This window comes from Odocoileus virginianus, chromosome 14 (assembly GCF_023699985.2).
Source record: "Odocoileus virginianus isolate 20LAN1187 ecotype Illinois chromosome 14, Ovbor_1.2, whole genome shotgun sequence".
NCBI classification, from domain to species: Eukaryota; Metazoa; Chordata; class Mammalia; order Artiodactyla; family Cervidae; genus Odocoileus; species Odocoileus virginianus.
Window position 1 is genome coordinate 33,864,469 of NC_069687.1, and position 23,040 is coordinate 33,887,508.

A 23,040-nucleotide genomic window follows, 5' to 3' on the forward strand; every position below is an offset into this window, starting at 1 on the left:
ACTCCATGGACTGTAGCCTGCCAGGCTCCTCTGTTCATGAGATTTTTCAGATAAGAATACTGGAGTGGGTTGCCATTTCCTTCTCCAATATGTATATATACTATATTTTAATAAATGTAAATGAGATCTTACTATCATTGTGCAGCTTCCCTTTTCACCTCCAAGTTTTAGACCTCTGTCATGTCTGTATGTACCTCTTGTATTAATGGCTACATTCTAAAGTAATAATATTTATTCTTATTTCTAATTATGTTAGCTAGAGATATTTATTCACCCTTTCACTTATTAATGGACTTTGAAGTTAATTAAAATTATTCAGCATTAGCAACAGTGCTTCAGGGAAAATGGGAATTCACTTTTGTGCTTAAGCCCGAGTGTAATATCCTAGGAGAGAGATTTGTGAATCAAACAGTTTATCCATTTTTCAATGTGATAGATAAAACTCTTAAAATTGCACAGCTGACCTCCCCTAGGTACTATTAATAATTTAAACTCAGCACATGAGAATTTGTTTTCCTCATCCTTCTTAACACCGGGTATTATCATTTTGTGTTTGAATTTTCGAATCTGGTGAATGAGTGAAACTCAGTAAGACATTTCAATTTGCATTTTGCTGATTACTGCTGCAGTTTAATATCTCTAAATACTTACGGATTGTGCGTTTCTTCTGTGAGTTACCTGTGCATGTCCTTTGCTCACTTTCCTATAGAGTTGTTTTCTCTTATTTCTGTTTCCTGCAGAAGCTCTACAGGTATGCAGTTTCTTAACCTGCTGTCTCTCATAGAGGATGCAAATATTTCTTCTAGTGTAATGCTCCTTTTCCCAAATTTTTTTTATTGTGGTAAAATACATAATATAAAAGTTACCATTTTAACCATATTTAAGTACACAGGTCTGTGTTATTAAAGACATGTATATTGTTGTGCAAGCATTACCACCATCCATCTCCAGAACTCTTCATCTTGCAAAACTGAAATGCTGTACCCATTAAATGATAACTCCCCATTCTCTCCCTAGCTCCTCACAACCATAGTTCTACTTTCTGTCTCTATGAATATTCCAGGTACCTCATAAAAACGGAGGAGTCATATAGTCTTTGCATTTTTGTAAGTGCTTCTTTCACTTAGCAAAATGTCCTCAAGGCTCATCCCTGTTGTAGAATGTATCAGAATTTCCTTCTTTTTTAAGGCTAAATAACATTTTATTGTTTGTATATACCACATTTTGTCTATTCATTCATAATGCTTTTATTTTAAATTATCTTTTGCTGCACAGAAGTTTTATTTATTTATTTTTAAATGTATTTACTTTATTTTTGTCTGTGTCGGGTCTGCGTTGCTGCTTGGGCTTTTCTCTAGTTGTGGCGAGTGGGGGCTACCCTTCCTTGCCGTGTGCAGGCTCTTCATTGTGGTGGCTTCCCTTCTAGCAAAGCACGTGCTTCAGTAGTTGCAGCTCATGGGCTCTGGAACACAGGCTCAGTGGTTTGATACATGAGCTTAATTGCTTTGCTGCATGTGGGCTCTTTCCAGACCAGGAATGGAACCAGTGTCCCCTGATTAGCACGTGGACTCCCATCCATTGTACCACTAGGGAAGTCCTGCAAGGAAGTTTTAGATGTTTGTGTAATCGACTCTGCAGTCTAATGACTTACATGCTTAGTCTAAGTTAGAAAGACTTTTCTCACCTGAAAATTATTTCTAAGCTTTTATTTTTTTCTAATACTTTCATTACTTTGGGTTTACACTTAGCTTTTCAAAATACCAGGTTTTTGTATAAGATGAAAGGTAAAATGTCACAACTGTTTTCTTAAGTTTTAAGCGGTTGATCCAGTGAGCCTCCGAGTGTTCACGTCTGTCTGACTGTTTTATGATCCCTCAGACTGTAGCACGCCAGGCTCCTCTGTCCGTGGAATTTTCCAGGCAAGAATCCTGGAGTGGGGTGCCATTTCCTTCTCCAGGGGATCTTCCCAACCCAGGGATCGAACCCACATTTCTTGCATCCCCTGCATTGACAGGTGGATTGTTTACTGCTGTACCACATGGCGTGGGAAGATACAGTCGATTCAATACGGTTTATTTATAATCATACTACTTTTTTCCAACTCATTTTAATTCTATTATTTACAGCAAAATAAATTCCTATTTATGTAAGGACCTGTTTGAGGATTCTTATTTCATTGATCTATTTTTGTCTCTTCTCTGCCAGTTTCACTCGTATCACTGCATCACTTCTGCTGTAACTTCAGTTTAGTCGCTCAGTTGTGTCCAACTCTTTGCAACCCCAAGGACTGCAGCACGCCAGGCTTCCCTGTCCATCACCAGCTCCCTGAGCTTGATCAAACTCATGTCCATAGAGTCCATGATAGCATCCAATCATCTCATCCTCTATCATCCCTTTCTCTTCCTGCCTTCAATCTTTCCCAGCATTGGGGTCTTTTCCAGTGAGTCAGTTCTTCGCATCAGGTGGCCAAAGTATTGGAGTTTCAGCTTCAGCATCAGTCCTTCCAATGAATATTCAGTGCTGATTTCTTTTAGGATTGACTGGTTTGATCTCCTTGCTGTCCAAGGAACTCTCAAGAGTCTCCTCCAACACCACAGTTCAAAAGCATCAATTCTTCTGTGCTCAGCTTTCTTTATAATCCAACTCTCACATCCATACATGACTACTGAAAAAACCATAACTTTGACTGATAGACCTTTGTTGGCAAAGTAATGTCTCTGCTTTTTAATATGTCATAGCTTTTAATATGTTCATAGTTTTTCTTCCAAAGAGCAAGCATCTTTTAATTTCATGGCTGCAGTCACCATCTGCAGTGATTTTGGAGTCCAAGAAAAGAAAGTTTGTCACTGTTTCCATTGTTTCCCTATCTATTTGGCATGAAGTGATGGGACCAGATGCCATGATCTTAGTTTTTTGAATGTTGAGTTTTAAGCCAGCTTTTTCACTCTCCTCTTTCACTTTCATCAAGAGGCTCTTTAGTTACTTTTTGCTTTCTATCATTATGGTGGTGTCATCTGCATATCTGCGGTTACTGATATTTCTCCTGGCAATCTTGATTCTAGCTTGTGCTTCATTCAGCTTGGAATTTCACATGATGTACTCTGCATATAAATTAAATAACCAAGGTGACAATATACAGGCTCGATGTACTCCTTTCCCAATTTAGACCATCCATTTTTCCATGTGCAGTTCTAACTGTTGCTTCATGACCTGCATAAAGGTTTCTCAGGAGGCAGGTAAGGTGGTCTGGTATTCCCATCTCTCTAAGAATTTTCCAGGATTTTTTGTGAAGCTAAAAAGGCTTTAACATGGTCAATGAAGCAGAAGTAGATGTATTTCTGGAACTCTCTTGCTTTTTCTATGATCCAACAAATGTTGGCAATTTGATTTATGGTTCCTCTGCCTTTTCTAAATCCAGCTTGTACGTCTGAAAGTTCTTGATTCATGTACTGTTGAAGCCTAACATGACGGATTTTGAGCATAACCTTGCTAGCATGTGAAATGAGCACAGTTGTATGGTAGTTTGAACATTCTTTGGGACTGCACTTCTTTGAGATTGGAATGTAAATTAACCTTTTCCAGTCCTGTGGCCCCTACTGAGTTTTCCAAATTTGCTGGCATATTGAGTGCAGTACTTTCACAGCATCATCTTTTAGGATTTGAAATATCTCAGCTTGAATTCTGTCATTTCCACTAGCTTCGTTCACAGTAATGCGTTCTAAGACCCACTTGGCTTCACACTCGTGATGTCTGGCTTTCAGTGAATGACCATACCAGCATGGTTATCCAGGTCACTAAGACTTTTTTTGTATAGTTCTTCTGTGCATTCTTGCACCTCTTTTTAATCTCCTGTGCTTCTGTTAGGTCCGCTTACTGTTTCTGTCCTTTATTGAGACCATCTTTGCATGAAGTGTTCCCTTGGTATCTGTAATTTTCTTGAAGAGATCTCTAGTCTTTCCCATTCTATTTCTATCTTGTTTCTTTGCCTTGTTCACTTAAGAAGGCTTTATCTCCCCTTGCTATTTTCTGGAATTCTGCATTCAGACGTGTATATCTTTCCCTTTCTCCTTTGCCTTTCACTTCTCTTCTTTTCTCAGCTATTTGTTAGGCCTCCTCAGACAATCATTTTGCCTTCTTGCATTCCTTTTTCTTGGAGATGGTTTTGGTCATTGCCTCAGTGAGTAACAGTGCTTACTTTTTCAAACTCTTACCAATGCTAGGTATTAAGTCTTTTAAGTCAGCTTTGCCAATTGGACACCACACAGACACACACACAGATATAAACAATTGCAGCTTTAATTTGCATGTATTTAATTATTAGTAATAGTGTCTAGTTTTCCTTTTTTCTTTTTGGTTATTAATATTTATTTCTCTTTTATATTACATAATCATGTCATTTATCAGTTTTTATTTGGAGTTTCTTATCTTTTTCTTATTGATTTCTAAGAGCTTTTTATATATTAGGGACATAACCCTGTGACATGAATATTGATACTATTGTTCCCAGTTTGGTTTTGGACCTATTATATGTCTAAAATATTTTCAGTGTTCATTTGATTGTTATAGCAGTCTTTACTTTTGCTCCTGGTTTCATGTCATGCTTGACAGATTATACAAATATTCACCTATGTATTAGTCAAGTAATTTTTTCTTCCATTTTTACTGAGACATAATTAAATAAAACACTTTATAAGTATAGGGTATATGATAATGATTTTACTTACATGCATCATGAAATGTTTATCCCAGTAAGTTCAGTAAACATCTATTATCTCATATAGATACATAATTAAAGAAACAGAAAAAATTTTTCCTTGTGATGAAAACTCAGGATTTTCCTCTTTTAACAATTCTCATGTATAACATGAAACACTGTTAATTATCTTTATCATGCTTGTATTTATTTATCTTATACATAAATACATCCCATGCATTTATTTATCTTATAACTGGAAGTTTTTGACTGCATTATCCAGTTCTCCCTACCCCTACCTTCTGCCTCTGGTAACCACAAATCTGATCTTTTTTTCATAATAGTTTGTTTATGAAGTGTAATCAGCTTTCAACACTATGTTAGTTCCTGGTATGCAACATGCAAAATTTCAATATATTTCTAAATGATCACATTTCATGGTAATCCTATGAGGTAGGTTATATAATCTTATTTCACAGAAAAGAAAATCAAAGCCTAGGTGGTTTAAGTAACTTGCCCATCATCATACAGTTAGTAAATGCCAGAAGGGGGATTGAGTCTAAGTAGTCTTATGTCAGAGTACCTGTACGTAACTATTACAGCTTTCTTTTCCTACACATGTCTGGGTTAGTACCATTTGGGGGAATAATGTATTTTTTTCAAATGAAGAATCACCTTTGGCATTTACCAAATGCCTGCATATTTTTTGGTCCAGGTTTTGCAATTCTTTGACTTCACATACAACAGAGACTCACCTTTACTCCTACCTGGAATCACAACTAAATGTTGCTTTAAAAAAACAAATGAGCAGTGTGTGAGTCAATTGAGCCTCATAACTGAGGACTGATCTTACAAAACTGGTAGAAACACTTACCTGAGTAGGTTTAGAGAGCGAGGGAGAAGTGCTTGAATCCTGGGCATGCCTCTGGAGGAGGAAGGGATGGTGAAATTGGAGTGAAATTACCCTGTGGGTTACCAGCCCTACACTGTAACAGTGGAGGCCCTTTCAAAGGCAGAGTGTTACTTGCTCAGTCATGTCCAACTCTTTACAATCCCACGGACTTTAGTCCTCCAGGCAGGAATACTGGAGTGGGTTGCCATTCCCTTCTCCAGGGGATCTTCCTGACCCAGGGATCGAACCTAGGTCGATTCTTACAGGCAGATTCTATACCATCTGAGCCACCAGGGAAGTCCATTCAAAGGCAGGTCTTTCTTAAAAACAGTAAGAAGAATGAAACCTGGAAAATGTGGGGATTCTCTTAAGAAGTGAGCAACTGTTTGTACTGCCACATAAAACTCTTCCTAAGGTACACACGCTGGGCACATGTCCTGTTTCAACAGCTTCTTTCTTTAAAATTGTATTTGCATATAACATCATCAGGGCACCAAGCCAGTTTTGAAGAGGTTGGCAACACACCCACGTTCTTGGGAAGCAAGTGACTGATTAAGCTGCTTCTCATGGGGATTATTTGCAGTGGGGAAACTTCCCAGGCATAAATATTTCAGTAATGACCAAACAAGAAGCACTGATGAAGAAGGACAGATTTTTCAAAATCTGTGCTTTTACTACACATGTAGTATTTATACTGAGGGATGTTCAAAGGCCATCTTCTTTTTGCAAAGAGACAAGATTTGAATGAGAAGTTCTACAAAAAAATAGGTAATTTTTCTTTTCTTTCCTCCCATTTTCCGCCGAGAGAAGGGATGTCAGTAAAAGACATGTATGAATTAGGCAACATTTGACAACAGAAAATGTAGACAGGCCTGAAAAGGAATCTATTTTAATTAAAATTTAATGCAAAGGAGAAAGAATGCAAGAAAATTGGTACAAGTTTTTACTCATTAAATGGATATTGACTGGGTAGCGACTATATTCTGGAACTGTGATAGACAGTGGGGAATAAGATCCAAGCCTGTCCTCAGGCAGCTAATAGTCTGGGTGGGAATAATGGAGATCTGAAAAATAGAAATAAAGAACAGATTTGGTCTATATCCATTAGTCCTATAGTCCTAATGACAGTTACAAACTATATGCTACAAACTTATCTACATAAAATAGATAAGCAACAAGGAATTACTGTGTAGCACAGAGAACTATATTCAATATCTTGTAATAACCTATAATGGAAAATAATCTGACTATGTGTGTGTGTGTGTGTGTGTGTGTGTGTGTGTAGCCAAATTGCTTGCTACATACCTGAAACTAACACAATATTGTAAATCAACTATACTTCAATTTTAAAACACTAGGAATTTTTTTTTTTTAAGAGAAATATTGCGGGGGGGAGGATGGGGAGGGGAAGGGATAGTTAGGGAGCTGGGGATGGACATGTACACACTGCTACATTTAAAATGGATAACCAACAAGGACCTATCATAATAACACAGGAAACTGCTCAATGTTAGGTGGCTGCCTGGATGGGAGGGGAGTTTAGGGGAGAATGGATACAGTTAGGTGTATGGCTGAGTCCCTTCCCTGTTCATCTGAAACTGTCAAAACATGGTTGATTGCCTATACTCCAAGACAAAATAAAAAAGTTTTTTAAAAGAGAGAGAGAGAGAGAGCAGATTTGAGTAAGGACAAAGTCATGCAGTTGAGGCAGGAAAGTATTTTTCCTCTGTGAATCCTGCCACCTCGTACTTCCCAGACTTCCTTTTCTTATTGAAAATTGGATGCAGCCTTGGCTCCTCCCTCACAGTTGTAGAGAGAGAAAGCCCATTGAATGAACGGGAGGACTGGGGAATTAAGCAGAGCTTTGGAGGAAAAATCAAGCCCTGAGGGCCCATTGTGGGGAACGTGCCAAGCAGCCGGCTGATGCTGGACACACCAGCCCTCATCCTTGAGGTGATGTAGGAGAGCCTAGGCTAGTCCCAGATTTTTGTTTTGCTCTGGTAAGGGGGCGTGGTGCACAGTGTGAAGTGCCCCACGACTACATGCTCGGCCCTCTTTCTCTTTTCTGTCTGTTCCCCTCTTGGAGATCATCCAGTCCCTTGGCTTTATACGTGTGCACCGAAAACCCGTGGGTTTGTCCCCTGAGCCAGGACCCCTTCCATGGACTCCACACTGTGTAGCTAGCTGGCTACTTGACATCTCATTTGAATAGCAAGTAAGCATCTCAAGTTAAGATGTCACAAATTCAATCCTTGATACAGCCCACTAAATCATTCTTCTGCTTCTCCGTTAATGGTGATTCCATTTTCCAGGCATGCAGTCCAGAATTCTGAAAGCCACCTGTGATGTCTCGGTTTGTCACCACCCCACACGTTCTGCCAGCTCTGTCTGTAAAACCTCTCCCGAGTTTCATCACCCTTCCCGCTGCCGCTGCCGTCCCTCCACTCCCGGGATCTAAGCCAGCGTCAGTCTCCCAGGGACCAAGGCCTGAGCTTGCTCCTGCCGCTCTTGCCGCGTTCAGACTCTTCTCATTAAGGGTCCTTCCTAGGTAAGACCACGTTACTCCTTTGTTTAAAACTCACCAGCAGCTCCCATCTCACTCAGAGTAGAAGCCAAAGTTTCTGAAGTGTTTTCCCCGCCTGCTCTGCCTTTCTGGGTGCTGTCTGATTTCTCCATCACTCAACTCCTTGCCCCCTCCAAGCCCCGGCTGTGTGTCGTGTCTGGACTATGCCCAGCGCGCGGCACCTCAGGACCTTTGCACAGCTCACCCCCTCACCTCCGGGCTTTTCACTCTCTTATGGGCATCTCACAGGGAAACAGCTGATGCCCTCAGAATTGGGTCACCCGAGGAAGACTGATGTAGGAAGGGTGGAGGGGAACTGCGTGGGCCATGTGTCCAGTCGCCTGGGGCCTTGGCTAAGAGTCCCTGGTGTCTGTGTTCTTCCCACAGTGTCAGGCTCTGTGCCTACAGGAAACCTGTTCACAGGGTATTTCCCAGAGGGGATTCCACAGGAGACAGGGGCTCCACAGGAGACAGGGTCTCCCACAGGAGGGAGGGGCGCCACAGGAGGGAGGAGCTCCACAGGAGGGAGGGGCTCCACAGGAGGGAGGGGCGCCACAGGAGGGAGGGGCTCCACAGGAGGGAGGGGCTCCACAGGAGGGAGGGGCGCCACAGGAGGGAGGGGCGCCACAGGAGGGAGGGGATTCCACAGGAGGCAGGGGCGCCACAGGAGGGAGGGGCGCCACAGGAGGCAGGGGCTCCACAGGAGGGAGGGGATTCCACAGGAGGGAGGGGCGCCACAGGAGGGAGGGGCTCCACAGGAGGGAGGGGCTCCACAGGAGGGAGGGGATTCCACAGGAGGCAGGGGCTCCACAGGAGGGAGCTCCACAGGAGGCAGGGGCGCCACAGGAGGGAGGGGCGCCACAGGAGGGAGGGGCTCCACAGGAGGGAGGGGCGCCACAGGAGGCAGGGGCGCCACAGGAGGGAGGGGCGCCACAGGAGGGAGGGGATTCCACAGGAGGGAGGGGCTCCACAGGAGGCAGGGGCGCCACAGGAGGGAGGGGATTCCACAGGAGGGAGGGGCTCCACAGGAGGCAGGGGCTCCACAGGAGGCAGGGGCGCCACAGGAGGGAGGGGCGCCACAGGAGGCAGGGGCTCCACAGGAGGGAGGGGATTCCACAGGAGGCAGGGGCTCCACAGGAGGGAGGAGCTCCACAGGAGGCAGGGGCGCCACAGGAGGGAGGGGATTCCACAGGAGGCAGGGGCTCCACAGGAGGGAGCTCCACAGGAGGCAGGGGCGCCACAGAAGGGAGGGGCGCCACAGGAGGGAGGGGCTCCACAGGAGGCAGGGGCTCCACAGGAGGGAGGGGCTCCACAGGAGGGAGGGGCGCCACAGGAGGGAGGGGCTCCACAGGAGGGAGGGGCGCCACAGGAGGGAGGGGATTCCACAGGAGGCAGGGGCGCCACAGGAGGCAGGGGCGCCACAGGAGGCAGGGGCTCCACAGGAGGGAGGGGCGCCACAGGAGGGAGGGGCGCCACAGGAGGGAGGGGCTCCACAGGAGGGAGGGGCGCCACAGGAGGCGGGGGCTCCACAGGAGGGAGGGGCGCCACAGGGCCCTGGGAGGTTCTCTCTAATGACTATTGTTCTGCAGGTTTCGATAAACGCTATTGATTTTACCGGAAGATTTTCAGACAATAGCTAGGACTCCTAGTCCTTCTGCAAAACGTCCTGAGTGGTCTGGAGCCTGCAGTATCTGGATGGTGGCTGCCTGGTCACAACACTGGACAAAACCATTTGCTGTGTGCAGGCAGTGACCACTGAGTCACAGCTGCCACCTGTCCAGTGTGTTGTAAAACCATGCCTGTGAGAACTGGTGAAAAGAAAACCAGGAGATTTGATGGCAGCTGGAGCTGAGGTCCCCAGCTTCACAACCAGCCATGTGTGAGATGGTGGGAAAGGGCAGGGCTTCAGACAGGACTGTCCTAGTGATTCTACACAGACCGTAGACACACGTCCTTTGTAAATTACCATGTCTTCAATTCTGTTGTATGACAACTTGTGTTCTTTAGTTTCTGGTTACCCTTAACTGGTAGGTGGCCTCTAACTCCTAGTTTTAAGTTTCTTTGCCCCATGACTTGTTTAATTTTTGTGACTTGGTAAATATTTGATTTACTGAGACGCCACCTTTTAAGAAGCATCTTAAATAGTCCTTTCATGTGGGGAACACAAAGCAGCATGCGTCCTACCCCTGGAATTACCTGCTTTTGAACTGGGGGGATGAGCAAGAAAATAGCAACCCACTCCAGTATTCTTGCCTGGAGAATCCCGTGGACAGAAGAGCCCGACGAGCTACAGTTCATAGGGTTGCAAAAAGTCAGACACAATTGAAGCGACTTAGCATGCACGCTCTTCTCAGCATGGTGAGTCCTTGTGCTCCCTGTGCAACGTACATGCTAGGAGGATGGGACCCTCTGCCGCAGACCAGGATTGGATGGGTATTTAAATGCACAGTGAGTGTCAGAACTCCACTGTGGCATTTTCCTTTGCCTTCACTTTGGTTTTCAGCAGAAACTCTTTTCTCTTGAGTCAGTCTTCCCCTCCGGCTTTGATATTCAGTTTTAGTAGGAACCCATCTGAAGTTGCCTGTAGAGATTTCAGCATGGTGTGAGTGACTTGTTGTCAAAAGTTGAAGTAGCGGAAAGCAGTGCTTAAAGGATCAGGAAGAAAAGCTGTCGTTTGCAGACTTTTGCTCCTGTGTAAGCAGATCTGACCACTCAAGAGTAATTGAAGGTTTGGCTTACCCTCTTCCTGTCTTCACTATTGTTCCCATTTCTTGTAAAATGCTGTTTGAAGAAAACAAATGGATAGTGTGGGCAGTGAAAATGGATGATCTGGTTCACAGGACATCTAGCTTTAGATGACCCCAAACAGACTAGATGGAGGTAAAAGTTGAGTTTGAATTTTTCTTTGCTTCCCTCTGCGATGAGTCAGAGTTTGCAATAGAAAAGTGAAATTCAGTACTTCCCCTGACTAACGTGTTTATTATTAAGTGAAGAACGTATTAGCCATCTTGAGACCATCCAGCTTATTCTTCGTGCCCTCACAGAGTACAACGGTCAGAGGACCTGATGAATCAGCAGAGCTCTTTTGGCCTGTAGCTCACAACCCTCTTGAAGACAAGAGCACCAGAAGTTCTCTTGAACAATGCCACTCTGCCTGTCCCCTTCAGAGGCATGTGCGCATTCTCTCTGGTGACATTTTAAGGAGAGAGACAGGGAAGAGGGGAGATGACTCCCCTGCAAAGAATTAATTCAAATGGAGCTCTTCTGAGACTGTGGCTGGGTTTTTCTGCTTTATCTTTCTTCACCAAACTTTGCCTGATGTGAAGAGATTGGTGACTCCCTTACCTGTTGCCACACAGCCTCAGCGTCCCATCTGGGAACAGCTGCCCTGGGCTGGGATGTAACTGGCTGCTTTCTGACCTCGACCGGCCAGGCTGGAGCAGCGCAGGTGACTCACCTCTGTCTCCTGTGTTACTCATCCTCCTTTTGGGTCCAATAGAATAGCCCAGAAATGTACTTTTCATGCCAGAGGCGGAAACACAAAAGAGCAAGAGGAAACACATAAAGTCTTTTGAGGCCTAGGCTCCAAGAGGACACACCATCACTTCTGCCTCATTTATGAGCCAGAGCAAGTCACAGGCAGCAGGAAAATCAGATCGTTGTGGGGTGGGGGTGAGAGAGGTCTCCAAATTCACAGTGACAAGGGGTGTGGATATATGGAGGAAAGGAGAGTGGGAGCTGTTCTAAAATTTACCTATTTGTTTTTATTTGTGTGGCTGCATCGGGTCTTCATTGCAGCATGAGTGATCTTTGGTTGCGGTGCGAGGGCTTCTCTAGTTGTGGTGCCTGGGCTTAGTTGCCCCCCGTCATGTGGGATCTTAGTGTCCCCCCACCTGCCATCGTGTGGGGTCTTAGTTCCCCCGACCAAGATTCTAACCCTCATCCCCTACACAGGAAGGCAGATTCTTAACCACGGGACCCCCAGGAAAGTCCAAGAGCAGAAGCCTTTAATGTCATTATCTTCCACAATAGGTTCAAAGAAAACTGCTCACATCTAAAATGAAATTTCTCTTCTTTGTAATTTATCTTTTTCAGGAAACAAGAACCTATGGCTCTCTTTGCAGTCTTGCAGACAGCATTCCTCTTGGCATTGCTGCCCTTGAGAACTTACCAAAGTGAAGGTAAGAAGTGAAAAGAACAATAAAGAAAAAAAATCACATAGAAAAAAAAAAAAGCAAGGTAACTGGTGCTTTGGAGAAAAATGAACAGGTCGTTTTTCTTTGGGAATTACCTGGAATTGGTGAGTAGCAGTGAGTAATTTAGTCTCTACCTTCCTGATCTTAATGGCTCATTTTAGTAAGTTACACCTTAACCCTGATTTCCTGGCCAATGGAAACTTGTCAGTAGACTTAATCCCTTAGAATTTCATGATCAATATATGATCCGTTGGCAGAGGAGTTCCTTCTGTATTTGGTGTGTAGAAATAGGTTATGTGATCAGAGTTAGAATGAGTTGGAATGTCCTGCATTCATTGAGAGGCCGTTGCCTCCACGGTAATATGCTAAGTGCTGAAATGCTGTTTATGGCTAAAGAATTAGTATTTGTCTCTTAGCTACTTACCCAGTGAAGGTTCGTGTATGTGTACTCAGTCACTTCAGTTGTGTCCAACTCTTTGTGACCCTAAGGACTGTTAGCCCACCATTCTCTGCTCTGGAGAATGGGATTTGTTATATAGTATACTTATTAAAGTATAGTTAATATAAAGTGTACATACTATAGTATATGAAGCATAAATATATATGTATTATATATAGCATAAGTGTATATGCTAGGAAATTATACTGTATATACTTATTAAAGTACATATACTTTAATAAGTTTACTTTAGCATATACATATTAAAATAATACAATATATGATGAGAGTTTTTACCTTTAATGTTAATAGTTTTTCTAGAAATAACATCATATTTTAGGGCTGCACGCTATCCCATCTTAGGAATGGGCCACAGTTTGTTTCCCTAAGTGTGTTGGAACCAGATGGAGAAACTGGTGGGGAAAGTAGGAGAGCCTATGACTAAGTCTATGGCTCTCTGGTTCTAAGCCCGCTCTTTGGCCACACTCCAATGCTATGTTGTCGAGAGCTGGGCCAAGAGCCCTGGGTCCTAGTTGGGTTCTATGATCTTGGGAAAGTCACTCCCCCTTTTTTAGCCTCAGTTTCCCCCTCTGAAAAACACTGGGACTGGACTGAATCACCTCCAGGGTCTTTTCTCTACCTCTCTGACTTTACCTTGGCATTTCCCACCATTTCCCAAGGATGTCCTAGATTGCTTTCCACTCAGTTATTTCTGACTGCTGTCTGCTGAGTACCTGCGTCACTCAACACTTACAGAGAGCATATGTCAATATGAAGAGTTCCTCTTTGTCTAAAGCATCACAGGGCAGCCTTCTAGAGCTTCCCGAAGCACTGGTGATATAGGGTAGGTGACTCACTAATTCAGTATGCAGTCACAGAGTGTCTCCACTGTGACAGGGATGTTACAGTCGTGACTTCATCGAGATGAGTAAGACTTAGTGCAACCTTTGTTCAGCTCACAGTCTGTGGGGAGACAAACGCCAAACAGGCTATGAATGCATGCTGTGATCAGGGTTCAAATATGAGGTGGGAAAAGCTGCAATGGGAAGAAGAGACCTCCAGGAAGGATGAGTTATTGGTGAGGGGCTGCTGGTCAGACAGACACTTGAGATCGTGCCTGTGCTGTGCTGGATCTCTATAATTTGAGATCTGCTGTGGGTAAGACCTTGTGCCGAGTTCTGGGGACTAGAGTTCATTCCAAGATGCATAAGCCTCTGCCCTCAAGGAAATATGAATCTAAAAGTGAGACTGACAGATGACCCTACCATACAAGCAAGGTGAAATGAGGACTAGGAAAGGTGGGCTGATTTTGTATACACTCTGCTTCTCTACACAGTTATTAAAAATAATCCAACCCTCCCCCCATTCCATAAGGGTTCTGCCTTTTCATTTTCCTAAATCTCCCTATAGTTCATTTCCTAAATCTCCCTTTGGTTCACAGGTTTAGGGAGAGAATGAATATCAGCTGTTGCTTTCTGCTGTCTTTAACTAAAAAATTGAGACATTTTATTCACAAAGGAGGTAAAACCTCTAATCAAATAATGATAGAGGATGACTGCCCTGTTGGGCTTTGAATGTTCAGGAATCCCAACTTATTTCATTTACCTTTGAGTGAATGGGGCCTAATAACTAATTCCCTCTGCCCAAACTTGTTAAGAATCAGAATTCCAATTTATTAAGTTTCAGTGGGGCGTAAAACATAGAAATATAACTGGAACTCAGCCTTTTGGTGCAAATCAGCTCAGAAGACTAAATTATGCATTCTGAAGTGTCATCTTAGTGAAGTGAACTTCACTTATTCCTTACTTAAAGGAATATTTCTTTTAAAATCTAGCATATTATATGGTTCTGAAAGTTATACATGTTTTCTGGAGAACATTTGCAAAGTACAGAAAAGCATAAAACAAGAAAATTAAAACCAACACAACGTTGTAAGGTGATTATCCTCCAATTAAAAATTAAAATCACTCAACCTCACCATCCAGAATTAATGACTGTTAACATTTTAGTTTTATTTTTCTTTATATCTTTTTAAGAATAATGGAAGTGCTTTAAAAAATATAAAATGGGGGTAGAGTTCAATGTGACTTTTTAAATGTATGAAAAAGGTCAGGAAAAACTCATGATTTAAACTTGGCAGTGGAGTGAGAGTGGAATTGGTAGGGAATTCAATGTCTGTATTGGTTGAATATTTTTATCATGATCATGTATATTTTAAAAATAATATTTATTGATGTGAAATTTACATAACATGAAATTACCAATTTATGGTGAACAAATCAGTGGCATTTAATACATTCAAAAATTTTTGCATCTACCACTTCTATATAGTTCCAAAATTTTTTTGTTGTCTCCAAAGAAAACACTGTAATCATTAATCAATTATCCCCATTCCTCCTTCCCTCCGCCCCTGGCAACCTTCAGTCTGCTTTATCTCTCTGTGGACTTAACTGTTTTGGATATTTCGTGTGAATTTCATACTGTATGAGACCTTTTGTATCTGGCTTCTTTTGCTTAGTGTAAGGTTTTCAAGGTTCACCTGATTTGTAGCGTGTATCAGTACTTCATTCTTTCTTCACGTCAGTTCAGTCGCTCAGTTGTGTCTGACTCTTTGCGACCCCATGGACTCCAGCACGCCAGGCTTCCCTGTCTGTCACCAACTCCTGGAGTTTGTTCAAACTCACATCCATCGAGTCGGTGATGCCAACCATCTCATCCTCTGTCATCCCCTTCTCTTCCTGCCTTCAGTCTTTCCCAGCATCAGGGTCTTTTCTAATGAGTCCATTCTTTGCATCAGGTGACCAAAGTGCTGGAGCTTCAACTTTAGCATCAGTACTTCCAATGAATATTCAGGACTGGTTTCTTTTAGGACTGATTGGTTTGACCTCCTAGCAGTCCACGGGACTCTCAAGAGTCTTCTCCAACACCACAGTTCAAAAGCATCAATTCTTTGGCGCTCACCTTTCTTTATGGTCCAACTCTCACATCAATACGTGACTACTGGAAAAACTATAACTTTGACTATATGGACCTTTGTTGGCAAAGTAATATTTCTGTTTTTTAATATGCTGTCTAGGTTTTGTCATAGCTTTTCTTCCAAGGAGCAAGTGTCTTTTAATTTCATGGCTGCAGTCACCATCTGCAGTGATTTTGGAGCCCCCCAGAATAATTTCTCAGTGTTTCCATTCTTTTCCCATCTATTTGCAATGAAGGGATAGGACAGGATGCCATGATCTTAGTTTTCTGAATGTTGAGTTTTAAGCCAACTTTTTCACTCTCTCATTTTCATCAAGAGGCTCCTTAGTTCTTCTTTACTTTCTGCCATAAGGGTGGTGTCATCTGCATACCTGAGATTATTGATATTTCTCCCGGCAGTCTTGATTCCAGCTTGTGCTTCATCAGCCCAGAGCTTCTCTTGATGTATTCTGCATAGAAGTTAAATAATCAGGGTGACAGTATACAGCCTTGATGTACTCCTTTTCCTATTTGGAACCAGTCTGTTGTTCCATGTCCAGTTCTAACTGTTGCTTCTTGACCTGTATACAAATTTCTCAGAAGGCAGGTCAGGTCATCTGGTATTCCCATCTCTTTCAGAATTTTCCACAGTTTGTTGTGATCCACACAGTCAATGGCTTTGGCATAGTCAGTAAAGCAGAAGTAGATGTTTTTCTGGAACTCTCTTGCTTTTTCAATTATCCAGGGGATGTTAGCAGTTCAATATCTGGTTACTCTGCCTTTTCGAAATCCAGCTTGAACATCTTGAAGTTCATGGTTCATGTACTGTTGAAGCCTGGCTTGGAGAATTTTGAGCATTACTTTACTAGCCTGTGAGATGAGTGTACTTTTTCGGTAGTTTGAGCATTCTTTGGCATTGCCTTTCTTAGGGATTGAAATGAAAACTGACCTTTTGCAGCCCTGTGGCCACTGCTGAGTTTTCCAAATTTGCTGGCATATTGAGTGCAGCACTTTCACAGCATCATCTTTTAGGATTTGAAATAGCTCAACTGGAATTCCATCACCTCCTCTAGCTTTGTTCATAGTGATGCTTCCTAAGGCCCACTTGACTTCTCATTTCAGGATGTCTGGCTCTAGGTGAGTGATCATACCATTGTGGCTCTCTGGGTCATGAGAATCTTTTTTGTATAGTTCTTTGGTGTATTCTTACTATCTCTTCTTAATATCTTCTGCTACTGTTAGGTCCATACCATTTTGTCCTTTATTGTGCCCATCTTTGCTTGAAAATTTCCGTTGGCATCTCTAATTTTCTTGAAGAGATCTCTAGTCTTTCCCATTCTGTTGTTTTCGGCTTTCTTATCTCTCCTGGCTATTCTTTGGAGCTCTGCATTCAGATGAGTATATCTTTCTTTTTCTTCTTTGCCTTTAGCTTCTTTTCTTTTCTCAGCTATTTATAAGTCCTCCTCAGCCAACCATTTTGCTTTTTTGCATTTCTTTTTTTGGGGGATGGTCTTGATCACTGCCTCGTGTACAATGTCAGAACTCTCTGTCTGAAGTTCTTCAGGCACTCTATCAGATCTAATCCCTTGAATCTATTTGTCACTTCCACTGTATAATCATAAAGGATTTAATTTAGGTTATACCTAAATGGTCTAGTGGTTTTCCCTACTTTCTTCAATTTAAGTCTGAATTTTGCAATAAGGAGTTCATGACCTGAGCCACAGTCATCTCCCGGTGGTTTTTGCTGACTGTATAGGGCTTCTCCATCTTTGGCTGTAAAAAATATAATCAATCTGATTTTGGTATGGACCATCTGGTGATGTCCATGTGTGGAGTCTTCTCTTGTATTTCAGGTTATGAATATACCACAAGACGTTTGTCCATTCATCTGCTGATGGACATTTAGTTTGTTGTCACTTTCTCACTATTGTGAATAGTGCTGCTACAAACATTTGCGTACAAATATTTAAGTCTTGCAGTTCTTTAGGATATATATGTAGGAATGAAATTATTGGATCATGTGGTGATTTTAACTTTGTGAAGAACTTTCAAAATGTTTTCTCCAGTTCCAGAGTCATTTTACACTCCCACCTTGATATACAAAGGTTTTTATTTCTCCACATCCTCACTGATGCTTATTTCCATTTTTTTAAATTATAACCTTCATTGTGAGTATAAGATAGTATCTCATTATGATTTTGATCTTCATTTCCTTTATGATTAATGATGTTGAATGTATTTTCATGTGCTTATTGGCCATTTGTACATCTTTGGAGAAATGCCTATTCAAGTCATTTGTCTGTTTTTAAAATAGAGCTGTTTGTCTTTTAGCTGTTGAGTTGTCACAGTTCTTTATAAATTCTGGGTACTAGATGAGTGATTTGCAAAATATTTTCTCCACTTGTAGTTTTTCTTTCCACCCTTTTGACAATGTCCTTAGATGCACAGTTTTTAATTTAGATAAATTTCCATTTGTCTTTTTTTTTTTCTTTTCTGACTCATGCTTTGGCATCATATCTAGGGACCCAATGCCAAATCCAAGGTCATGGGAGTCCAGACTAAGATTCTAGTTGGTATCCTAACCATTCCCAGCATCTGATCTATAAAATTCACAAAGGATGGATATCTTTCTGGGAAAAGAGTCGCTGATGGCCAATAACTTAGATTTTATGGCCATTCTTGTTAACTTTGCTTCCATAGAATGAATTTTCTGAGTTTTGTTTTCTAAACTCTGAGGATAAAACCTTAGTTAGATCCTGAAGCTGTCTATCATGTAGACCATTATCATGGAGAGCTTCATGCTTGTATCCACCAAGAATACTTATCAACTTTTCTGGCTAGGTCCAGAGCCCCATCCTTATCATCTGTATCCTGAACTTGGCAGGACATGATGGGAGCCACACCTCTCAGACATTCCAGTCCATGTGACCTTTGATTGGGCAAGATGTTCCTGCCTTCACAGTTGGGGAGCAGTGCAATAAAGGGGGACAAGGCTTGGTGTTAAAGAGATCCATACTTAAGTTCCATGTCGCTTTGTGTACATTGTTTAAGCTATTGAACTCGAGTTTCCTCATCTATAAAAAATTATTGTCTCAGTTTTACAGTGGGCATTTCATGAGAAAAAAATATGCAAAGCACCTAGTACCATGCCTGATAAACTTTGTGTGCTCAATCTTATTGTTGCTGTTATTTTTTACCTCCCTGTAAGAAAAATACAGGCTTCCCAGGTGACTCAGGGGTAAAGAATCTGCCTGCCAATGCAGGGGATGTGGGTTCCATTCCTGAGTCAGGAAGATCCCTTGGAAGAGGGAATGGCTACCCACTCCAGTATTCTTGCCTGGAGAATCCCATGGACAGAGGAGCCTGGACGGCTCCAGTCCATGGGGTCACAAAGCGTTGGATACAGCTGAGCAAGCACATGCACACTGAGAAAAGCAGCACATGTAGAATGAGTTTGGGAATTTTTTTTTCAGTATTAGAGATTCATTCCATTTTTATTCTCAAAAGAAGGTAATCTCTTATCATTTAAACTAGGTACCAGAGAGTCTCAGATCATTAGGGGGAAATCCCCAAAGAACTAGAAAAATGAATGCTAAAAAGATGATATGTGCTCCACCATGAACCATCAGCTACCAGTTGATTTTATCAATACACTCTTCATCTTTTCAATACCTTTGCACCATTCCCAGTGTACTTAAGATGCCCTCAAACCAACCAGTGAAGCCTCTTGATTCAACAATACACATTTTTTTTGGAATCTGTATGGCATTTTCTCTGCTTATGTAAAAAGTGATGTTTTGTTCTTCTCCCAGAATTAGTGATCCCACTCATTCCATCAGGGCAAATCCTCTCTCTGGGCTCTTTTCCAGCTCAGCAAATTTGACCTCAGCAAATCTGTCCTATGTTTGAATCTTTCCTCTTTGACAGACTCTGTCCCACCATTAAACACTCTAAACTTGCAATCACTTATTATTTCATAGAAGTCTCTTGTGTCTCTCCACTAGGTTCCTTCCTTGAGCTAGAAACCTTGTCATGATTATTTCATTTCACACTGTGTCTAATCTCATCCAAAGAGCCCAGTGAATTCTTGCCAGAGGTGTTTTAAGTTCAGTGCATTGAGATTTAAGCAATAGCCTCTAGAGATGGGACTTGTTCTCACTTTATAGCTGTTTAATAAACTATGAAATATTTGTTTGGGTTTTTTTGACCACAAAACATATGGGATCTTAGCTCCCCAACCAGGGGTTAAACCTACATCCCCTGAACTGAAAGACAAAGTCTTAACCACTAGATTGCCAGGGAAGTCCCCTAAACTATGAAATAATTCATAAAATATTCACTTTAGATGTCCAGAACTATGAAATTTATAGCAAAAAGCTCTCTTTTCTTATTCAGCCTTGTTATAAATTTCTAAACCATTTAGATTGTTCAATAAACTATCCTTTTGTGTAACTGTCAATATATTAATTTGCTGTGTATTATTGAGCAACTCATTTCCTTCATCTAGGGCTTAATTTCTTCATCTGATGAGTGATTTCTAAATTCCCTCCAGCTTTTCAGTGTCTAATTCTAGAGTGTATATGTGAGCAATGTTTTCCAAAGCTAAACAATGATGATATTGAACAGTTTAATTATCTGTGACTATTCAATCATACTCCTATTAAGTGTTACTTCATATCGTGTTTTGTTTGGTCTTTCAGTCTTGTCTGAACCATTACCATTAACTCCTGAATCACTGAGCGTTTCCATCAATTCTGCAAAGCAGTGTTTGCATTTACAATGGACTGTCCACAACCTTGATTATCACCAGGAATTAAAAATGGTTTTTGAGATACAGATCAGTAGATTTAAAGCATCCGATGTCATCTGGACGGTAAGTATTTTTACTCTTGGCTCAGTATTTTAAAAATCCTTTTCTAACACCATGATTTGTCTTTTATGACATCCTCCCCAAAAGCCCAATCTGGAATCATTTTAGCTACTCAGAACAGTTCTAAATAATCTCAGTTCTGTGTTTTTAGTTAAGAGGATCTGGGGCAAATTAACATGACAATTTTAGTTTGGTAGGTTGGGTAGGTTGTGCTGTAAAAATAGATCATTTTCTTAGTTCTTCTCTGTTCTCTATGAAAGCTGTTGGGGTCTATCCTTGTGAAGACTGGGTTCCAAAAATCCATGATCAGCCATCTTATTCCTCTTCCTTCTTCCTTCTCTGCCTACCAAAGATTTTCCTAAATCAGATGTAATAGTTTGGCAGTTCTCATGTCAGTGTGGCTCTCAGGCAGTTTCTTTACTAATACCGTGCTGAAATACAAGGAAGAAAACATTCTAGCATTTTCTCTTCTACCCAGCAAAGAGGTCTCCCGTGGACCTTGTCAGAGAGTAACTTACCATGTCCTTTGTTGCCTCACATGTGGCTTTTTCTATAGCAAATTAAATTACGAAAATCCTGAACATCATACTCTTTTTGCCTTTGAATTATTTGGGATTGATGTTCTCTAGTCTGGTTTAAGTCACGGTTATGTCTGTTTTGCCTGATGCTTTCCCCTTTGCTGCATTGGGCCACTTTGGTGGTTCCTTTCAGTGACCATGTATGGTCCAGGGAGCCCTAGTAACCTGTGCCCACATCATGATCATTTATAATCATGAGAGGCTGAAGCACAGTGATCTATTTTCTCACTGAAGGGAAACAGAGAATTTGCGTAGAGGGAAGTGAAACGCGGGTGTGTTATTGCTGGGGACCTCTGTTTGCTAGTGGACAGCCACTCTCCTCTCAGGCAGTGGAGGCATGGGTTCAGGGACCCAGAGGGCCAGTTCCTTTAGTAAAGCATAAAGGTCACTAACTTTAATGGTTCCAGTTACTTTTATGATCCATCATCACCTTTGAGATCCGAATGAGTGGCCTAAATATCGTTCTGACTATTGATTTAAGGTTGATATCAGGTCTATAATTCTACCCCTCAAAGGGCAGCTTCCTACTGTGAGAATTATTTGATTTCTTTTTTTTTTTTAAGGCCAAACACAGTAGTTTATTTGGGGTTTGTTAGGACTACAGGCCAGAAGACACAGATCTCAGAAACACTTGCATTGTGTTCCTTGGTTTTTTATTTTTTTTTAAAAATTTATTGAGATATGGTATAATTGCTTTACAATGTTGTATTAGTTTCTGCTGTGTAGCAAAGGGAATCAGCTATATATATACCTATGCCTTCTCTTTGTTGGATTCCCTTCCCTTAGGTCATCAGAGAGCGCTGAGTAGAGTCCCCTGTCCTATAGGTTTTTGTTAGCTATGTATTTCTATGTAGGATGTAGATATGTCAATCCCAGTTTCCCAGTTCATCCCACCCCTCCGTTCCCCCTTGGTGTCCATGCATTTGTTCTTTCCATCTGTGTCTCTATTCTGCTTTGCAAATGGGCTCATCTGTGCCATTTCTCTAGATTGCATACAACAGCAGTGCTTGTATACAGCTGTTCCCTCCCCAGCCCTTCCTCCCGCTGTCCCTTTCACGGGGATAATTTCTGTATTTTCATGTTTTTTGTATTATCAATGGATACATGTGTTGATTTGGGCCTAGTACAGCATTGGATAGAGGTCATGTTGAGGCTAAGAATTGCCTAGGGAAAAGAAATTTGAGTGGAGGGCTGGAGGAATTTGTGGAAAACTAGCATTTAACCCCATTATTGAAAGTAACATGAACCACAGACCAGGTGGACCCCTTTCTTTATTCTTCTAAAAGATAGTTCTTTTTGTTACTATAGTAAAGAAAATAATGGTAGGAAAGCCTGAACCAACAGTTGTTCACATCTGTTTAGACCTTTGATTCAGGTGCTAGTTTTCTTTTCAAGGTAAAAAGAGAAACCTTTTTCTTTCTTGCTAAGTAGGTTTCTTGCTGCTGAAATCTACTTGTAACCAACCAAGGCTGGAAGTGTTTGAGGGTAGAGTTTTGCCTTGTCCATTACATGGTTCCCATAACATCCAAGCCCAGCCTGACCCCTAGGACAGAGAAAGGTTTGTGATGCTGCTTTTTTCTTTTTTTTGCCACTTATTCATTTGACAAAAGATAATCACACCTGCCTATGCCAGATGCCAGGAACAGGTAAAGAAAAATCAGCTTTGACTTGAATAGTTTGCAGCACAGTTGAGAAGATAGTCCAGGACACACACAGCAACACCAGGAGGACAATTTCAGAAAACCTGCAATGACCTACCCCTGACCATGCACACACAGAACTCTCTCCGTTTGCCTGCTGGGGTTGGGTGGGGTAGGACCCTCCAGCCCGAGGAGGGAACAGCCCCTCCCTAGG

The 23,040-nt window shown here is 41.9% G+C and overlaps 1 protein-coding gene across 6 annotated transcripts in view; it reads left to right on the top strand.

Annotated features, from left to right (window-relative positions):
* Window positions 1-23,040, top strand: part of OSMR (oncostatin M receptor) — a 60,963-nt gene that overhangs the window by 2,796 nt on the left and 35,127 nt on the right. For 3 of the 6 annotated variants that reach the window (XM_070476606.1, XM_020869350.2, XM_020869351.2), the window contains exons 2-4: window positions 7,898-8,133; window positions 12,244-12,329; window positions 20,439-20,611. In XM_070476606.1, coding sequence (XP_070332707.1) covers window positions 7,931-8,133; window positions 12,244-12,329; window positions 20,439-20,611 — 462 coding nt within the window. In that variant the 5' untranslated portion in view covers window positions 7,898-7,930. Of the gene's footprint in view, window positions 1-7,897; window positions 8,134-12,243; window positions 12,330-16,768; window positions 16,876-20,438; window positions 20,612-23,040 lie in introns of those variants that run through there. The other 3 variants (XM_020869356.2, XM_070476604.1, XM_070476605.1) reach the window with 2 other exon arrangements.